Raw genomic sequence first — 18,869 nt, 5'->3', positions numbered from 1 at the left:
TCATTTAAAATTAGGTGCTTTCCCCAGTCTGCTCCTCTCAGAGGCAGAATACAGCATGCAATAAATACCACTAGGGTTCTCATCTCTAACACGGGAAGAGCTGTTTGCAAGTCTGGATTAGGCAGGTAATCCAGCTATTCACCTGGATACAGTCCACATGTCCCTCACCAGCTGTAATTCCCCAAAGGCCAGGATCATAACCCTTTCACTACTGAGTCTCCAAAACAGTGGCAAAAGCAAAAAGCAAAAACGTTCACTGGCAACATGAATGAATGAGAAAGTGAACAGTTTCCTGAGCCTAAGAGTGAATGAATGAAGGTAACTCTCAGCACAATGATGACTGCGACAGGAAAAAGCCTTTCCAATCATCAGATAGTCCCGAGATCTTTGTTAGCATCAGACTCTAAGTTCCAGTGGGGCAGGGGCCATATTGGTCTTACTCATAAATTAGCACATGCCTGGCACATGGTGATTTTCAGTAAACTTGTTCTCTGTGGTGGATGGACCTATCAGAGGCAACCCCTTCAAGAACAAGCAGCTCTGCTCTGAAGAATGACTGACAGTGGTTCTCTGCCTCAGAGCACAGCTTTCTTTCTCAGTAGCCCCCGTCTTATCCCTGCCCTGCTTCCTCTTCCCAGACTACACGTATGTATTACTACAAGCACCACTCTCCAGCCCCTGCCTCCCACTCGTTCTCCCCCAACTAACTCTGTTTAACAGCAAAGTTGAGCAGAGAAATACCTTTGGGGGTATATTTGAATTAGGACCCTGCACTGTCACCCTTGCAAGGGGCTCAGAGATCATCTCCTTTCAGACACGAGAATGAGAAAGTATAAGCAAGTCATCCAGGGTCATCACACAGACAGGCCAGAGGCCACTTCTCTGGCCTCTCGGTCCAGTGTGCAGGCGGCCCCCGGCACACACACCTTCATGTGTTCATGCTGGCCCCGTCAGGGCAAGCATGGTAATTTAATAGTAAACTCAGCATACACCATACTGCTGGCCCTTAGTTTTTTGTTTTATGTTTTGTTGTTAATGAAAAATCCACGTATTAGAAGAAAACACCCAAAACCCCAACATGAGAAGCTCGCCATCAGCACCTTCTGGCCCACTGCTGCCAGTGAAGCCAAGCACACCTCACTGTGGTCACCGAGGTGGAAACTGATCAGAGCGGGGCCGCTGGGTTTTTAGTGCTGTCCCTCCTCGAGCACTGAAAGGCTGAGTTGTGGTGTGAAGTAAGAAGATGTTGAATTTAAAACCCTGCTTTAAAAAAAAAAATCACAGAACCTGGACTTTAATCATAAAGATCCTTTTACCAAAGCATATTTTTAAAAGGCTGTGAAACATTATGCAACGTTTGCACAGTTTAATTATGAGTTTAGAAAAGACTAGCACAACTTTCTTCACTCCAGTAAAACATGACACAGCATGAATCACAGCCTAATACTTTATGCTTACTGTGGTTTTAGACGTGGGGTTAGGGGTGCTGGGCTGTCTGCACAGCAAGGCATGAATTACTGTACCGCAATTCACACCCAGAGGGCTTTACGACAATTATAAAAGCTCTTTTGTTCGCCTTTTAAATGATTAAAATATTTGAGTACTATAGATTCACTTAGTAAATATTCCTATCCAGGACACATGCATGACTTAGAGAAAATATCTGAATATATAATTTTATTTTCATTTGGAAGTGAAATACTTGTAGCAAATATGAGAATACAGAACAACCTGCTATTGCGACTTGCTCTCAGTTACTGGAGACACTGTTAGCTGTGAGATCAGGCGGGGGCCTCCGGGTGTAGTTGAACACTTATTTTCTAGAATGGCCAGCTCTTTATTCCTTGCTATCCCCTCAAATTCTCTAAAATTCAGAATGAAATGAAGACCTTTCTTTACTATTAGATTTCAGAGATTCTCCAGGCTTTTCAAAATTCAAAAGTCAGTTATTTTAAAGGGAAGAAAGAAACAGGTGAGTATGAGAGAAAGGGGGAGAGGGCTGTCAGGAGAGGAGTCGGAAGGAAGACTTGGATTCCAAATGTCTGATTCTGTCATCCGCTGTGGCCAAAGGGATGAAAGATGAGGCAGAATTTAACTGCTGGAAGTGAAAAGCCCTCAGAGGGAGCAGATGTGGACGCTGTATAACGAGTAGGAGTAACTCATTTCTTTATGTCACGACACACACGAAACTCCAACCTGGCATTTCCCTAGGGAACTTTGCTCTTTCTGTATTTACTCCGAGCATCATGAAGCCCGAGCTATGAAGACCCTTGGGAGTTAGTGTAGTTTGCTGTGACCTTTGTCCCCAAAGGTGGGACACAAAGAGAAAACTAATGTTTAATCCTAAGATAGAAATAAATGTAAAGCTATCTTGTGGTGGGACAGTGTTCAATTTAAATTTTCTTACACATTTTGCCTAAGAATAGAGAGGATTTTTTTCCTCCTCCTTTTCATCTGCAAACAGTATGATGCTTTTGAAAATTAAGATTCTCATGAATACTGGAGTCAAATTTACAAAATCCTTTTTACCTAAATCTTCTAAAGTCAGATTTTTGTCTCTTCTCTATCCCAGGCCTCTTTTAACGGCAATCTATAAAATACGTGCCTAACATTCTGCCCTTTAAAAGTTGCAGACTTGAGGTCTTGAAAAAAATGCAAGACACTTCTGTTAGTCTGGGCTGACAGAGCCAACCCTGCACTGTCGGGTTTATGAACTAGTCATCGGGCCTCATGGCCAGTTTCCCAGCCAGACCTTTTCAGTTATCCTTGAGAGAGAGTTCACCTGAACAGAAAACATTTAAAAGCCGTGGAATATTTTTGCCAAAGGTACAAAAAAAATACCAAAACCCCTGCGTTCTTTTTCGCTTACCATGCACAGAGATAGGCGATCACCTGATAACAGTAACTGTAATCGCTGGTAAAGCTGAAACTGGGCAGTCAGTACAGGCTGTGGTCAACAGTCTGAACATTAGCACGTCCACCTGGAAAGCAGTCAGCTCCTCTCATCGTTATGAGCGTGAGCAAATAAAAGCTCTGGAAGGAACAGTTACCAGAGGAACATGAACACGAATCAAACATAAACTGTATTTCAGCATCGTTTTGGGGGGAAATCATCAAACAAAAGCTAACCCTTCGACTTAAGTAGACTTACTATACACTGGCAAACAGAATGAAGGTAACTAGTTTTTTTATTAAAGGACTTTATTTTTAAAAATCCTGTCCCATTCTATGTACAACTGACCTCCCTGACTCTCTGCAGATACCAGGCAGATCCAGCCATCCCCTCCGTGGTCCTATGATCAGTCCTACCAGTACCTGGGGTCTATCGCCTCTCCCTCTGTACACCCGGCAACACCCATCTCGCCTGGACGCGCCAGCGGCATGACAACCCTCTCTGCAGAGCTTTCCAGTCGACTCTCAAGTAAGCTGCTTGAAAACGCAGTCTTTGAAGTCCAGCTGCAGTGGCAGGTTCTCAAGACTAGAGATGCAGGAAGGGGGTGGCAGTCATTTTTAATTGGAATCAATACGGTTTAAAGATGAGGTTGTCTGTCTCTTAAGTCCCATGTGCTGATTTTCCGTGATACTCAGAGGCAGAGATTATGGAAGTGGAGGTAGAAGTGGCTCAGGAAAAGTGGATTCCTTGGGCATTTTGGGGACACTCATATTTGGCAGGCAAGAGTGGCAGCCGAAGGGTCAACAACATAAAGACCAAAGCAGTCAGCCTCTAGTTCTCAGAGGGGGCAGGTCCATCCTGGGCTGGTGAGCTTTCATGGGTCATGCGAACTGTGCACTGGGGTACACGTGGAACGCAAAGCACATCTACCCCAGTGGGACAATTCCAACCACAAGCTGCTTCTCCCAGGTCAGAGGAACAGTGTGGAAAGCTCAGGTGTCGTGGTTGGCATAACTGCTGTTAATATGAGCTCATTAAATATTAGTCATTTAACCTATGAGACCTCTGGGCTTGGCACCTACCTTTGCTCATGGGTAGGGAAATCGGAGTTACAGAGAAAAATTCCTTTGTTGAAAGCAAAAGAAGCAACTCCTTGTTTGGGGCTTTGAAATTGGAGCTGGACCAAACTGTGAAAATACTTCAGAGAACTTCAGCATTAGGAAGGCTGTGAACACACTTCTTGTGTGTTGGGGGTAGGGCAGCTGTTTTTGCTTTTCAGCTCTCGGGATCAGATTATAGCAGAGCAGATCAGGGGCAGGCAAAGGGGCAAAGTTGTCGTGTCTGCCATTTTCAGTGCTGTGTGATGTGTTTTTGCGGACGACTGTGATTACCTGAGATTTCACCACATGCTTTAGCTTCTTCACAGAATACCTCTCAGCTTCTCAACAACAGGACCACTGACATTTGGGGCCAGATAATTCTTTGTTGTGGGAGACAGTCCTGTGTACTGGAGGGTCTTCATCAGCGTCTCTGGCCTCTAGATGCCAGTAGCATCCCCCAACCTGGCCATGACAACCAAACACCATCAGACATTGCCAAACGTCCTAAGGGCCATCACTGCCCCCCAGGTGGGAACTGCCTTCAAGTACTCTTGGGCCTTGTACTCAAATAGGAAAGCCAACTTAGTTGCCCCATTTCCACATTATTTTCAGCCATTAATGCCAAGAATTTCACAGCACGTCCTGGGCTGCGGAGTTAAGGGACTTGCATAGGAATTACGAAGTCAGTTCAGCTTGTGGTCTTAGAAGCTCTGTTCCCTCAGGACTGGTCTGATTCCAGAGGCACTTGTCAGCATCTACTGATTCTTCTTCTTGGTGGCACTGCTCTGCCCACTGGCGATGGTCTGCACCTGAAGCAATTACTGTTTTCCTTGGAAATGTCCCTGCTGTGGGTCTGTCCCTTAGAATTTATGACGTAAGTCTTTTGACTTTGTCAGCACTCAAGATCATTGGCTCCTTATTGTCCAAACACCCTAGGGGCCAGCTGCTCCAACTGACCAATCAGATGGAAGGGTGACTTCTTTTTTAAAAAGAATGAGGAACGAGTGCACTCCCAAGTCCTGTCTCACGGTTATGCTTCTGAACAACCCGGACATCAGTTAGCCCAGGAGTGAGGGAAGGGTGTTTTACAGCAGCAGTGTGCGAAGGAGATAAAAACCACATCCCATTTCAGCACCCAGGCACGACCTGCGCTGTCTTGGAGGAGGACCCGGGGAAATTCCAGAGCAGCTCTCACCAGTGGCAGAGAACAGCACGGGAGACTGCTCTTCACCTGGGCAGAGCTCCCTGAGAAATCAAGCCTGGAGCCAGGCCTGAAACGTGTTGTCAGCCGCCTGGGGGCAGGAGGGGGTTGGGATACTTAAAAGAAAAGTGGTGGTGACACCAGCCGCCAGCTCTGAGAGCCCGCCAGAGCTCTGAGCCTGCTTCTCCTTCAGTCCCGCCCCCAAGCCCGTGTGCTGCCCCCTCCCCGCCCTCTCCCCAGCTGGGCTTCCTTCTGCAGGAGGGACCTGTCCTCAGTCTCTCTCCCTTTCCTTTGCAGACAGATTCCACACCTTGTCTGAAAAGAGCTGTCATCTGAAGGTTTTCTTTTCTTTCTTTCTTCCCCCTCTTTTTTTTTTTTAAATAATGTTTAGCTGCCAACCTGGGCAACAGACAGCATGCATTAATCTGAGTCATGCAAAAGATCCTTTTAAGGCAGCCATTATCTGCTCAGGCTGTTTAATCCTTTGGGGGCAGCGGGAGGGGCCCGGAGTGGGGCTGCTTTCATCCCTGTCAGGCTGCAGAATGGAGACCTGAGCTGTCACGGCAAATATTTAGCCCCATCGGTGGGGCACCATTTCCAACTAAAATACCTGAACCACCTAATCCCCAGACTTCCTACTCTTTAAAAGCTCCCTGTGACTATCAGGGGTCCCCACCTCTGCCTTCACTGCTATTGGATAAGGGGGCACCAGGCCAGCTGAAGGACCAAGCAGCTCCGGCCGGTGGCTGAACTGTGCACAACCGGTGGGGCCTGGGAGGGGTGTCAGACTGGACGTAAAAATGAAAACAAGTATTTGACTAGGTCATTTGAATCTGAGCCTATCTAGTGGGGCGAAGTTATTTCATTATCAGAACATGTGTAGAAAGCATAATTTGACCAGATGGCTGGTCTCCTGTGGTGTGACACTGGTACCATGCAGACAGAAGCAGCAGTACAGGGAGCATCCACGATCGCGCAGATATTCTGCCCACAAGTCAAAGAACTATTTCCCCTGCCAGCTGAGACCGTAACTTCATTCCATTACTTACGTCCATGACAGGCAGGCTCACTCGGGATTCCAGTAACTGGCTGCCATCACCAGGCTACCACGCTGTAGTTGGAACAGACGGGCAGAGCGTGTCCAGACACCGTCATGAAATGACATGACCTTTCGTTCATTTTCCAGTGCATTCACCTTTCTGTCTTAGGGAAAATGAAGCAAGAGAATACTGGGTGGAGTCACTTATTTGTGACCGGAGTATCACGTCAGAGGACAACAAAGTGACTGTATCTGCCTAACGCTTTTCCTCCTGCCTCGGCTTCTCCCTGGACTACAGACACCTAACTGGGAAAATAGAGTAAAGCTTCCTGTGAAGCCTCAGGCATGTCACAGCCCTCTGTGGGAGCAAAAACAAGTGACACAGGGCTTGCTCACAGATGGCCCCAGAGGGCAGAGACAAACCCTGTGGAATGAGGTGCGGCCCGGCTGCAGGATGAGCTGGAGAGTGGCCGTGGAAGGGCAGCCCCAGAACCACTGTCAGCTCACAGCTTTTCCCTGCCCACATGTCTGACTTGTTTTGAAAAGATTAACAGGAGTGTCTGTTTCAAAGTCAGACTCCTGGTTTCCTCGTTAGTGGAGAGATTTGTTGCAGACTTCGGTTGTTTCTATAAACTTTAATTACCTCTCTGATGAGGAGTATATAACCCCCCATCCCATGCACCCCAAACTGACAGAGGAGTTCACTTGGAGGGAGGGAGGGCTGGGGAAGGAGAGGGAGAGAAGAGAGGGGGGATAGGGAAAGAACAAGAACACCAGCTCTCCCTGCTGGAATAATAGGCTTGAAATATGAGGAAGTTGATCAACAGCTGATGCCTTCCAAAAACAGATTAATCCACCCCGGTAGCTTTCCTTTCAGAGGAAGCATTCGGCTCCGTCAAGTTTCTCTCTGGGCCTAAATACAACAGGACACAGGACACATGCCATCCTGAGCTTGGAGTTACTTTGCATGTTGATTTGAGAGCTTATAAATTTTAAAACATTTAATTCTTGCCTCTGCTCTGTTTTGCTGCTGTCTTCTGGGTTTGCTGACAGTCCTGGCAGCCTACAGTCCTGGCCCGCTCACTTAATAATTCTGAGGAACAGAAACTACCCCGGATACCATCCTACATCCACAGGGGTGGCTCTCAGCAGGGGGCGCTTTGGCCCCCTCACCCCTACTCCCAGGACATTTGGAAGGTCTGGAGACATTGCTGATGGTCACAATGGGGGCAGTGGGGGCACTACTGACATCTGATGGGCAGAGACAAAGGATGCTGCCAAACATCCTACAGTGCACAGGACAGCCCCCCACCGCCCCAACAAACCTGGCCCCAAATGTCAACAGTGCCACTGTTGGGAAACTCTGATCTACAAGACACAGGAAACCCTTCCTGGCACCCACAACCCCTAATAGTACCCAAGGACAGCCTGTGGTTAAGAAAAATGCAGAAAGATGCAATGAAGGACAGCCAAAGCCAGGCTGTGAAATGTACATGCATAATCCTAACAAAATGAGTTTTACAGACAACCTTTGCCATACCTGGTAAAACTTCAACATGTGCAGAAATGGAGCACATAAATCACAGTCCTGCAGCCGTTCCTGTTAACAAGCCAGGGCCACACGTACTAGAGAATATCACATGAATTGAAGCTGTACTGTTTCTAAAAATGTGGAACTAGTCTGAAGGTAGATGTGGGGGAGAAAAAGTGATGTGGTGTTCAATGACACCCACTTACAATCACTACTATGGCATGCGTTAGGTTCAGTCACAGGAAACTGCCAATTTTTAACTGTCAGGCCTATAGAACCGGCAATTTCCTATGTATGACTCAACCTAAATATTATATAAAATGTATTATAATGTTACTATATATTAATATTGTTATGACAATATTATCTATAAATATCCTATTAACATTAATCTATTGATGCATCCATTATATTAATAATTCTTCTAAGGTTATATTATTTTATGTTATATATTATTATATTACATCGTTGATCAGATTTATATTAATATATATATTAGTATATTGATTATATAGAGTCCACAAACTTTTTTCTGCAAAGGGCCAGATACTAAATATTATATGGCTTGGCCCTACAGTCTTTTCTGTGACCACTCAACTCTGCACCGGTGACTCAAAAGCAGCCACAGATAATAACGTTGAAACACAAGTGAGGCTCCTTCCAACAAAACTTCATGCACAGGCACTGAAATTTAAATCGCATATAATTTTCACACCAAGAAATATTCTTTCGATTTTTTTTTCAACCATTTGTTAAAGTAAAACACATTCTTAGCTTGTAGGCCACACAAAAACTGGTAGCAGGTGGGTTTGCCAGTCTCAGGGTTACACCAATGTTACAACTACATCGTAGGTTACGTCAAGCCTGCGTTACAGGACATTGCCTCATATGCCACATTACATCACATGAGGTCATTCACTCCCGTCTATTACCGCGTCATCACGCCAGCTCCCGGGGCAGCAGCATTCTGGGTAATCCTGCCGTGGGCGGGGTGGCGGGGGAGAGGGCGTGGCCTCCCCAATTCCCGTCTCACCGTATTTTCTCACCCGCCTGCAGCCGCGTCCGACCTGACGGCCTTCGGCGACCCGCGCCAATTCCCCGCGCTGCCCTCCATCTCAGACCCACGCATGCACTACCCCGGCGCCTTCACCTACTCCCCGACGCCCGTCACGTCGGGCATCGGCATCGGCATGTCGGCCATGAGCTCGGCCACGCGCTACCACACGTACCTGCCGCCGCCCTACCCCGGCTCGTCGCAGGCGCAGGGCGGCCCATTCCAGGCCAGCTCGCCGTCCTACCACCTGTACTACGGCGCGTCGGCCGGCTCCTACCAGTTCTCCATGGTGGGCGGCGAGCGCTCGCCGCCGCGCATCCTTCCGCCCTGCACCAACGCCTCCACCGGCTCAGCGCTGCTCAACCCCAGCCTCCCGAACCAGAGCGACGTAGTGGAGGCCGAGGGCAGCCACAGCAACTCCCCCACCAACATGGCGCCCGCCGCGCGACTCGAGGAGGCCGTGTGGCGGCCCTACTGAGGCTGCGCATGCGCCCGCCGGCTGCTCGATCGCCTGGCCCGGGGGCAGGACGTCGACCCGGAAGCGCCTCCTTCCGGACCCGGCGTGTGCTCTAGAGGGGCCCGCGTGGGTCCGACCGCCGGCGGGCCTGGAGCGCGCGCCCCCGTGAACTGTGATCCGCGCTCTGGCTCCGGGCCGCGGCCTCGGGCCGCCTGCGCTTCTCAAGTCGTGCGGCTTCGCGCAGCCGCTGTGGGCCCATCTCAGATCTGTCAAACCTGGCGCAACTTGAGAGTGTCCGCCTCACCACCACGTGGACACGCTGTAAGGCAAACAGGAAGATTCCCAGAGGGAAACTGTGAATGCTTCTGATTTAGCAATGCTGTGAATAAAAGAAAGATTTTATACCCTTGACTTCACTTTTTAACCAAGTTGTTTATTCCAAAGAGTATGGAATTTTTGTGGGGTTTTTTTTGAGGGGAGGAATGCAACTCATCCTGTTTAGCATCTAATTCATATTTTTAATTTTATTTTCCAGCACCTTATAAATTGCAAAATGCGTATTTGCATTTGGGGTGGTTTTTATTTTTTATATATATAAATTTAAGCTTGCTTCTTTCTTGCTTTGACAAATGAAAGAAATATGATTCCTTTTTCTCTAAGTTTTATTTAACTTTTCTTTTGGACTTTTGTTTTGTTTTGTTTGAGAAACAGCTACAGCTTTGGGTCATTTTCAACTACTGTATTCCCACAAGGAGTCCCTAGATATTTATGTATCTTGGTGTTTAGACACTTACTTATGTGTTGATACTTTTTTTATTATTTAAATGTACTTATATTAAGAAGAAAAATATCAAGTACTACATTTTTTGTTTTGTTTTTGATAGTAGCCAAAGTTCATTGTATCACATTGAAGAAGGTTGGGAAAAAAAGGATGGGTAATGTGATCACTCGGTTATCTAAATATTGTTTACATTAAACTCCCTTTAATATTAATCAAACGAGTTGGTAGCTAATGCAGCAATGTTTCAGTAGGCTTTTTAGATACTGAGGGTCACTCCAAAGATCTGAAGTATGGAATTTTCTGCCAAGCTCAACAAAGGGGCTCATATCTGACTCCCTGCCTTCAAAGGAAGTCAGATCTGGTTCCAGAGGTTTCGGGCAAATGCCAATGATTGCACCTCTGGAGAGGATTTATTTTTTGCCTAGGGGTTTGCTCACTCCATGGCCTGTTGATAATGTCAGACATGCTTTGTAACAGATGGAATCCAAAGTTAGCTATGTGGAGGAGCGGTATCCACATGGGAACCGAATGAATGAATTTAGGGGTTCCTTAACTGCTCAGTTCTAGGGTGGGAAGGAGATCGTCTGAATCCAGAGTTCAGACGTTTTATTTCCAAGAAAATATTCCTCTTTGATGCATTACCTGTGCATTGATGCAAAACAAAACTTGTGACTGCCCCCCAAGGCTGGGAGTGGAAATGACTAGACTGCATGCCTTTGACAGCTGAAGGTCTCCAACTCAGTTTTCATAGGGTGGGCCCAGAAGCAGGCCTGAACAAGCCAAATCCCCTCTGTGTGCCTCAGTGGAGTCACACGGGAGAGCATCGTCCCACCTGTGCAGGCCCCATCCCACGCTGCTCGTTCACCGCCTAACTTTGCATGACTCTCACCAGGCTGAGACCCTACCCTACAGGGTGTGTGCACTTTTACCCGTGCCTCTGCGTGACGGGAAGGGTTCGAGTCAGTGCTGCCTATGGCTACAATTCAAACATATCCAATGTCACTGTAAATTTTATGGCACTATTTTTATTGGAGGATTTGGTCTGAATGCAGTTGTTGTATAGCTCATAAATACTAACTGCTGATTGTGACATGTGTGCTCAAAATGATCTGGTTGTTATTTAATGTACCTCTTAAATTAGTTGAAACGATTTCAGGTCAACTCTAAAGAGTATTTGAAAGCAGGACTTCAGAACAGTGTTTGATTTTTATTTTATAAATTTAAGGATTCAAATTAGAAAGATCTTTGGCTGCAGGCAGCAAAACAGCTGGTCTTATTTAAAACAACTTGTTTTTGAGTTTTCTTATATATATATATATATTGATTATTTGTTTTACACAGATGCAGTAGCACTTTGGTAAGAGTTAGAGTAAAGCAATTTGTGTTGGCAGTCAGGTTGTTCTTACCTAGAAAAGAGCTAAAGCAGATCTTGGAGAAACTCAGAATATATTTATTTTCATTTCAGACATAATTCTCTCTCCACAATTCAATTTCATATTTTATTCTATATTACCTTTTTACAGCAAAATTACCCTTAAATGGCACTAAATTTAAAATTTTTTTACATCTGAATAGGACCATTAGCCCATTTACCCCAAATTGAACTTAAATGTTCTTTTCAGCATGTTGTCTTATCTAACATGACAAAATGTTGGTTAAAAAAAAAATGAAGGGGAAAAAAATATGTATTTTTCAGTTCAATTCTGGTACCTGAGGCTATCCGAAGTCAAACTCAGCCAAATGCCCAAGGGAAATCAGATCATCTCTCACACTGAATCTTCACTCTCAAAGCGTGTCTGAGGAGGGCTTGTCATTTTGTTGCAGACCCTATGGGTTTGGCCATCCAGAGTTTCGCAGACCCTTACCAGCATATACAGTATTTAATCTTTCCAAAAAAAAAAAAAAAAAAAGTCAAACCCTGGTAGTTTTGGAGATAGGTCTCATACTTAATGCGTTTTTTTCCTGAGGAATTCCATTCTATTGCCTTCAGGTAAATTAAGTGGTCCTTTTATCAAGTACATCCTTAAGCCAATAATGGAATAACTGGATGTATCTGGGAACATTGGTCCAGAAGAAGAAAGATTAAATAAGCCATCTCTACTGCTTGTTCATGCCCTTATTTATAATTTCAACATAGATACAGATTTCAGTTATTTTCTCTAAAAATACTTAATTTCTCTTCCTCTCTGATCCCTAATATCTCCCTCTTTCTCTCTTCCCCTTCCTCCTCCAAAGCTCACCTCTCCCCTCCTCCATTCTCCAGCTTTGTGTAAGGAGACAGCACACCCCACCCCCACCCCAACACCAGGCAAGGAACAGGAGGAGCTGCACTGTTCCTCCCTTTACATAAAGGAACTTAGTGAGTCAGCCTTTCTCCCGCGTATGGGTTTCTTCCTGCAGAACTTTGCCAGCCATTTTGGATCTGCTTGCTTTCCAAGTGCAGCAATAGAAGTCTTCCTGGGCAAATTATAATCAGTGAGTTAACAGACAGCCCTTCTGCTACCTAGGATTTCTAGGCAGATAAACAGAAATGCTCTGATTAGAAAGGAAATGAATGGTTTTGCTCAAATGTCCTGCAATTTAGGATTGCAGATTTCTGTCTTGAAATACCTGTTTCCTTGGGACATTCCGTCCTGGTGAGTTTTATTTTTGGAGGTTTTTGTTTTCTGAGGGGGATGACATGTTTGGGGTCTTTTATTGGTTTAACAATAATCTCAGAAAACATTTTTTACATCTGAACAAAATGCCTTTTTGTTTACTTGCAGTATACAGTTTTTTGGGGTTTTCTGTTTGTCTGTTTGTTTGTTTGGAGTTTTCCCCTCCCTTTTAGCCAGATCAGTATTGATGAGGCTGATCATTTGGCATTTTTTTTTTCTTCCAGAAGAGTTGCATCAACAAAGTTAATTGTATTTATGTATGTAAATAGATTTTAAGCTTCATTATAAAATATTGTTAATACCTGTAATAATTTTTTTCAATTTTTTTGTGTGTTTCTAAGGACTTTTTCTTATGTTTGCTAAATACCATAGACAAAAAATGCTTCTTTCTACTCTGTTTATTTTAGACTTAAAAATGAGCTACTTTTTATTCACTTTTGTAAAGAGCTAATAGCATGGTTCCAATTTTTTTTAAGGAAGTTCACTTTTTGTTCTGGGGAAATGAGTATGCAAAAAATAAAGAACTGTTGGTTATTTGTGCTATTCTGGATGTATAAAAATTAATGGAAAAAAAACCAATAAACTTCCAAATTGAAATGACAGTATAACACATCTATTGAAAAGTAACCACGGGAAATGCCGTCCTGCTTGGCTAGGCCCCACCTCATTTCTGTTTGTGTAGCAGTTACTGCACCTGTTCACAAAGCATCCTGGAAGTTTGTGTGTGGTTTCTTTCTCCCTGGTACTGACAGCCATAGAGAACACTTTCTGCAAGGAAACTGTCAATGTCAAGTTTTAAACCAGATACATTATGAGAGAACACCCAAGAAGCCCCTCTCCAAGGTGTTTCTAGCTAGCACAGGAGAGCAGACACCCATCGTGCATGGTCCGCTGCACATAGCCGGCGTGGCCGCCCCCCGCCGGGAGCACCTGCCGGGAGCGCCCACTGCGCCCAGCCTGTGCAGGGCAGCTGGACTGCTGCTGCCCAGGAACCATTGGAGCCTTACTTTCTTTGTACCACAGTTTCTTCTGTAAATCCAATATTATAAGTAGCGAATGGCAAATAAACAGTTTGGCAAGTACGTACACAGTATCACATTGGTTTGTCTTTCTCTGAGATGGAGGGCTGGGAAGCCGAGTGAAGCCCCCTGCGACAGACAGGAAAATGCCTTCAACAGGCAGCCGCTCTCGGGCTCGCAGCCTGCAAGCTGCAGTCTGCGCCTCCGCCTCCCAGCGCCTCCTGCTCCTGACGGCATCGTGGCCTCGGTCCAGCCCAGGCTCCCCGGGTTGCTTCTTTGGGTATGAAGGAACACTGAAGCATCTTTAATGACTGTTTTTTAAAAAAGAAAAAAGAAAAACAAAATTGCTTAGGATCTGCAGACACAAGGTGGAAAGGGGGTACGTTCAACCTGAGGCCAGCCCCCCTTACCTGCCTCCATTTCTGTAAATTACAGAGTCAGCCTTGAGTAGTGATGGGGAGGTGTTTATAAAGTCTTCCCTGACCACCACCCCTGTGCAAAGGAGCAGTAGTATTTCAGTCTCAAGGCTGTGTTATCCACAGTACCTCCCAGACAAGGACTCCACCTAAATCTCCTTTCCAGTTCTCGCCACTGCCACCTCATGGTCTTAAATAATCTGCAAGATCACCACAACGAATGTCAGGAACCAAAGCAAGCGGGATCAAAAGAAATGACTGATGTAGGAAGTAACGGCTAATGAGCAGAGGCAGGAAATGGGTGGAAGGATTAGTCATATACGTTCAGAAAAGGAGCCTCATGGAGCCTCTAAAAGCATGTACTCAGGAGCCAGACTGCCTGGGTTTGAGCTCCAGCTCAGTCTTGCATGAGGGAACAAGTCAAACCAGTGGCCTACTGTTTCTCACCCATAAAATAGAAATAATACCGCTTTAAGTTATGAAATTTAAATAAGTTAACACATATCCAACACTTCAAAAACTGCTTGGCACACAATATATGCTCAATAAGTGTTAAATACATACACAAAGTGATACTGCACATTATTAAAAATATAAACAATACCAAAAAGTTAAAATGCCTCCCATTTCGCTCAATCAATACTTTTCCATTACTATTCACTGTTTTGTGTTCATCAGTCCAGACTTTTTCTATACCCATAGTCTATGCCACATTTCATCTACACCCATGCAAAAAGGTACCATATGGTACATATTGCATGGCTCTCTCACTTAATATACAGTGAGCCCCCTTCCACATCAGCCCGCTTAGATCTCCTTCATCTTTTTTAATGACTGCGCTGCACAGCATTTTATGGTTGCCTTAGTAATGGATTTCCTTGGACATGGGACTGCCTGGGAAAAAGACCACCATCTCCCAGCCTCCCTTGCAGCTTGGTGTCCCACGTGACAAATTTCTGGTCAATGTTATCTAAATCGAGGTGGGATGCGGCAGCTCCCAGAAAACCTCCCTGAAGGAAAGCTGGTGTGCATACCTCGCCCCTTCCTCTTCATCCCTTCCCCAGCCCTGCTGCCTAGAATGAGGAGGTGATGATTAGAGGGAGCGAGCCACATCCCAAGAAGGGCAGATGGCGTTGGAATGAGCCTAGGCCGATGACTTTGTGGAGCCCTCATCCCCTCCCTGGGCTGCCTGCGCCTGGATTCATCTACATGAAAGAACACTAAACATTTATCTCTCACTTAAGCCACTCATCTATGGGGTTTTCAGTCATTGCGGACAAACTTAATCCTAATGACACACACATGGTGGTTTCTGCGGGGTCACATCCTGCAGAAGCACTGATCACAGGAAGAAATGCTTTCTCTTCTCCCAAACTCTGGTTCCTTCCAGGTTATTAAGGGCCTTTCAGAGTGTTCAGGGATACAAAGTCGTGAGGAAGTGAGAGGGAGTAGCAGGGTACCTTCAGAACCTACCATGATGAACAGCTGGGTGTCCTCACAGACAGTCCATCCCTAACTCTGCCCTGAGGTTTGTGACCACTCCGAATGCCCAGGTCAGCTCGCCAGAAGTCACTGTGCCTGTAATCCATTTGCCTGGTAGTTTTTACCTTAAAATTCAATCTAGCCTCAAAGGTTTTTGCATTCTTTTCCATGTCCGATCCTCACTTGCCATCCTAGTTTTTAAACTGTTAAATTTGTCTAAGGGCAATTTTAACTTTTTTTTAATCTTTGGCAAGCAGTCATCAAATTTGCAGCATTTTATGCATAATTAAAAAATGTAGTGTTCTTTTTTCCTTATGAATAAATGAGGGACTTTTTAAAAATCTATTTTTACATATAGTTGCTAACATTTGTAAATTTCAAACTCCCAAATTTATCCCCTCCCACCCTCTTTCCCTGGTAACCATAACATTGTTTACTAAGTCTGAGAGTCTGTTTCTGTTTTGTTAATGAGTTCATAGTGTCCTTTTTTTTTTTTATAGGTTCCACATAGGAGTGATATCATATGGTATTTTTCTTTCTCTTTCTGGCTTACTTCACTTAGAATGACAATCTCTAGGTCCATCCATGTTGCTGCAAATGGTATTATTTTATTCTTTTTTATGGCAGAGTAGTATTCCATTGTATAAATATACCACAACTTCTTTATCCAGTCATCTGTCGATGGACATTTAGGTTGCTTCCATGTCTTAGCTATTGTATATAGTGCTGCTGTGAACACTGGAGTGCGTGTATCTTTTCATATTAGAGTTCCCTCCAGATACGTACCCAGAAGTGGGACTACTAGATCATATGGTAAGTCTATTTTCAGTTTTTTGAAGAATCTCCATACTGTTTTTGATAATGGTTGCACCAAACTACATTCCCACCAGCAGTGTTGGAGGGTTCCCTTTTCTCCGCACCCTCTCCAGCATTTATTGTTTGTGGACTTTTGAATGGTGGCCATTCTGACTGGTGTGAGGTGATACCTCATTGTAGTTTTGATTTGCATTTCTCTGTGCAGAGAGATTTGCATTTCTTTATTAGTGATATTCATATGTCTATTGGCCATTACTATGTCTTCACTAGAGAAATGCTTGTTTAGGTCTTCTGCCCATTTTTGGATTGGGTTGTTTGTTTTTTTGTTATTAGGTTGTTTGAGCTGTTTATATATTCTAGAAATTAAGCCTTTGTTGGTCACATCATTTGCAAATATTTTCTCCCATTCCATAGGTTGTCATTTTGTTTTGCTTCTGGTTTCCTTTGCTTTGCAAAAGCTTATGAGTTTAATTAGGTCCCATTTGTTAATTTTTGCTCTTATTTCCATTGCCTGGGTAGGCTGCCCTAGGACAACATTGCTAAGATTTATGTCAGAGAATATTTTGCCTATGTTTTCTTCTAGGAGATTTATTGTGTCTTGTCTTATATTTAAACCTTTAAGCCATTTTGAGTTTATTTTTGTGTATGGAGTGGGGGAGTGTTCTAACTTCATTGATTTACATGCTGCTATCCAATTTTCCCAACACCATTTGCTGAAGAGACTGTCTTTTCTCCACTGTATATTCTTGCCTCCTTTGTCAAAGATTAATTGGCCACAGGTCTGTGGATTTTAAATGAGGGACTTTTTAGCCAGTTTTTCTAAAGATCATTTTCTCAAATGTTAAACAACATTGGTTTTTATTTTTTAATTTAGTTTTATTCAGTTATGTTGCTTTGTTTCATTAAAAGCTTCCAAACTGATGCAAAACTTTCAAAGAGGTGAATTTGAAGAGAACTGGCCATGAGATGATTGATCATTAGGCAGGCTTTCTGTGGACTGGCTTTGGGTGATATGATTGCCTTCTTCCACATAACACATTTCCAGAATCTGTGCTCAAATGACTTGAAACCCCCAAGCCCCAGCTTCCACTCAGATAAGGTATAGATAAGAATGTCCATTTAACCATTTTGAACAAGAAATATGTTTGGCCAAAAAACAAAAAGGAAGAGAACAGAACATATCGAAGGGGCTGAGAAGTGACTACAATGCTCACAGTTCACAGTCGGGAGTATAAATTAGTTTAACCACTTTGGAAACTAATTTTTCTTTACTCTCAAAAACCTGAACACCAACTTACCCAAAGTTCCAACATTTCTACGACTAGAAAAATACTCCGTAAATTCTCTTCCTATGTACCAGGAGGTGTGCACAAATGCTAACAGCAGCACTGACTCTGGTAGCAAAAACTGGAAATGACCCAAATGTGCACTGCAAAAGAATGGAAGAATAAGTTGTGTTTTATTCTTACAATGGAATAGTATTTGGATATGGAAATGAAGGCACTACCGTTGCATGTAACAAGATAAATTATAGGGGAAAAACAAAAGAATATATAGGGCATAAGTCTTTTTATAAAAGATTCAAAAGCAGGCAAAAATCAATAATTATTTTTTAGACACTCATACAGAGGTCTTATAAGAAAATTGGGGAATGAGTAACACAAAATTCAAGATACCTAGTTACATTTGGTGAGTGAGCGGAGGGACACTTAGGAGATTCTGGGATGTAGTTATGTTCTGTTTCTTAGCTTAGGTGGTGAATATGCATATTTGTTTTATTATTTTTTATAAAATTTGGTTCAAGTAGACACCAAATGAGATCAAGATTCACTTTTGGATCAACAGAGTGTGCTCCAGTCTGAGGTCCCAATGGATTCCAAAATCCAAACTGTCATATGACAAATACATACCTGTGGTCACCATGGGAAACAGGTAAAAGAATATATGACTGCTGTTGGAACCACAAATCAGATCTCCCATTCCAGTGCCTGTGATTCGTATATGCAAGGTGAGGGGAATCTATTTCTTCTCAAGGATGGATCATCTGGGTCAGGGGAAGAGAAAACACCAACGTGCTGTTGAGACTGAAAGTAGCCATGAGTGTAAGTTACATAGTTATCTGACTTCTTTTGAATGTCTCCTGACAAGCAGCATCCTCAAAGCCCTGCCAATGGCTCTGGAGTTACTTATGAGCCCTCTCTATTTGCTCCATGAAACAGAGGAAATAGGCGTGTTGTCCACAGATTAACTCTCCAGATGTGGTTAATGATTTCAATACCAAAGAAGGCATACATACATGTGGGTGGCACTGAGAGGTAGGAGATAGTTGGAGACCCTTCATCAAAGTAAAAGAAGGTGGCAACAACCACAAATTTAATTTGGAAACAAAACATTCTTTCTTTTGGTTTCAACTGTCTCTTTCT

At 44.1% G+C, this 18,869-nt stretch overlaps 1 protein-coding gene across 3 annotated transcripts in view; it reads left to right on the top strand.

Annotated features, from left to right (window-relative positions):
• RUNX1 (RUNX family transcription factor 1) overlaps window positions 1–13,795 on the top strand; it is a 236,976-nt gene extending 223,181 nt beyond the window's left edge. For 2 of the 3 annotated variants that reach the window (XM_031459300.2, XM_031459295.2), the window contains 2 exons: window positions 3,260–3,421; window positions 8,821–13,795. In XM_031459300.2, the coding sequence (XP_031315160.1) occupies window positions 3,260–3,421; window positions 8,821–9,296 (638 nt within the window). In that variant the 3' untranslated portion in view covers window positions 9,297–13,795. The remainder of the gene's footprint in view (window positions 1–3,259; window positions 3,422–8,820) is intronic. The other variant, XM_064475710.1, reaches the window with a different exon arrangement.
• The last annotated feature ends 5,074 nt before the right edge of the window (window positions 13,796–18,869 follow it).

The sequence above is a fragment of the Camelus dromedarius genome, chromosome 2 (assembly GCF_036321535.1).
Source record: "Camelus dromedarius isolate mCamDro1 chromosome 2, mCamDro1.pat, whole genome shotgun sequence".
NCBI lineage: Eukaryota > Metazoa > Chordata > Mammalia > Artiodactyla > Camelidae > Camelus > Camelus dromedarius.
The sequence above is the reverse complement of the archived record's forward strand: the minus strand, read 5'-3'. Positions and strand labels throughout refer to the sequence as shown.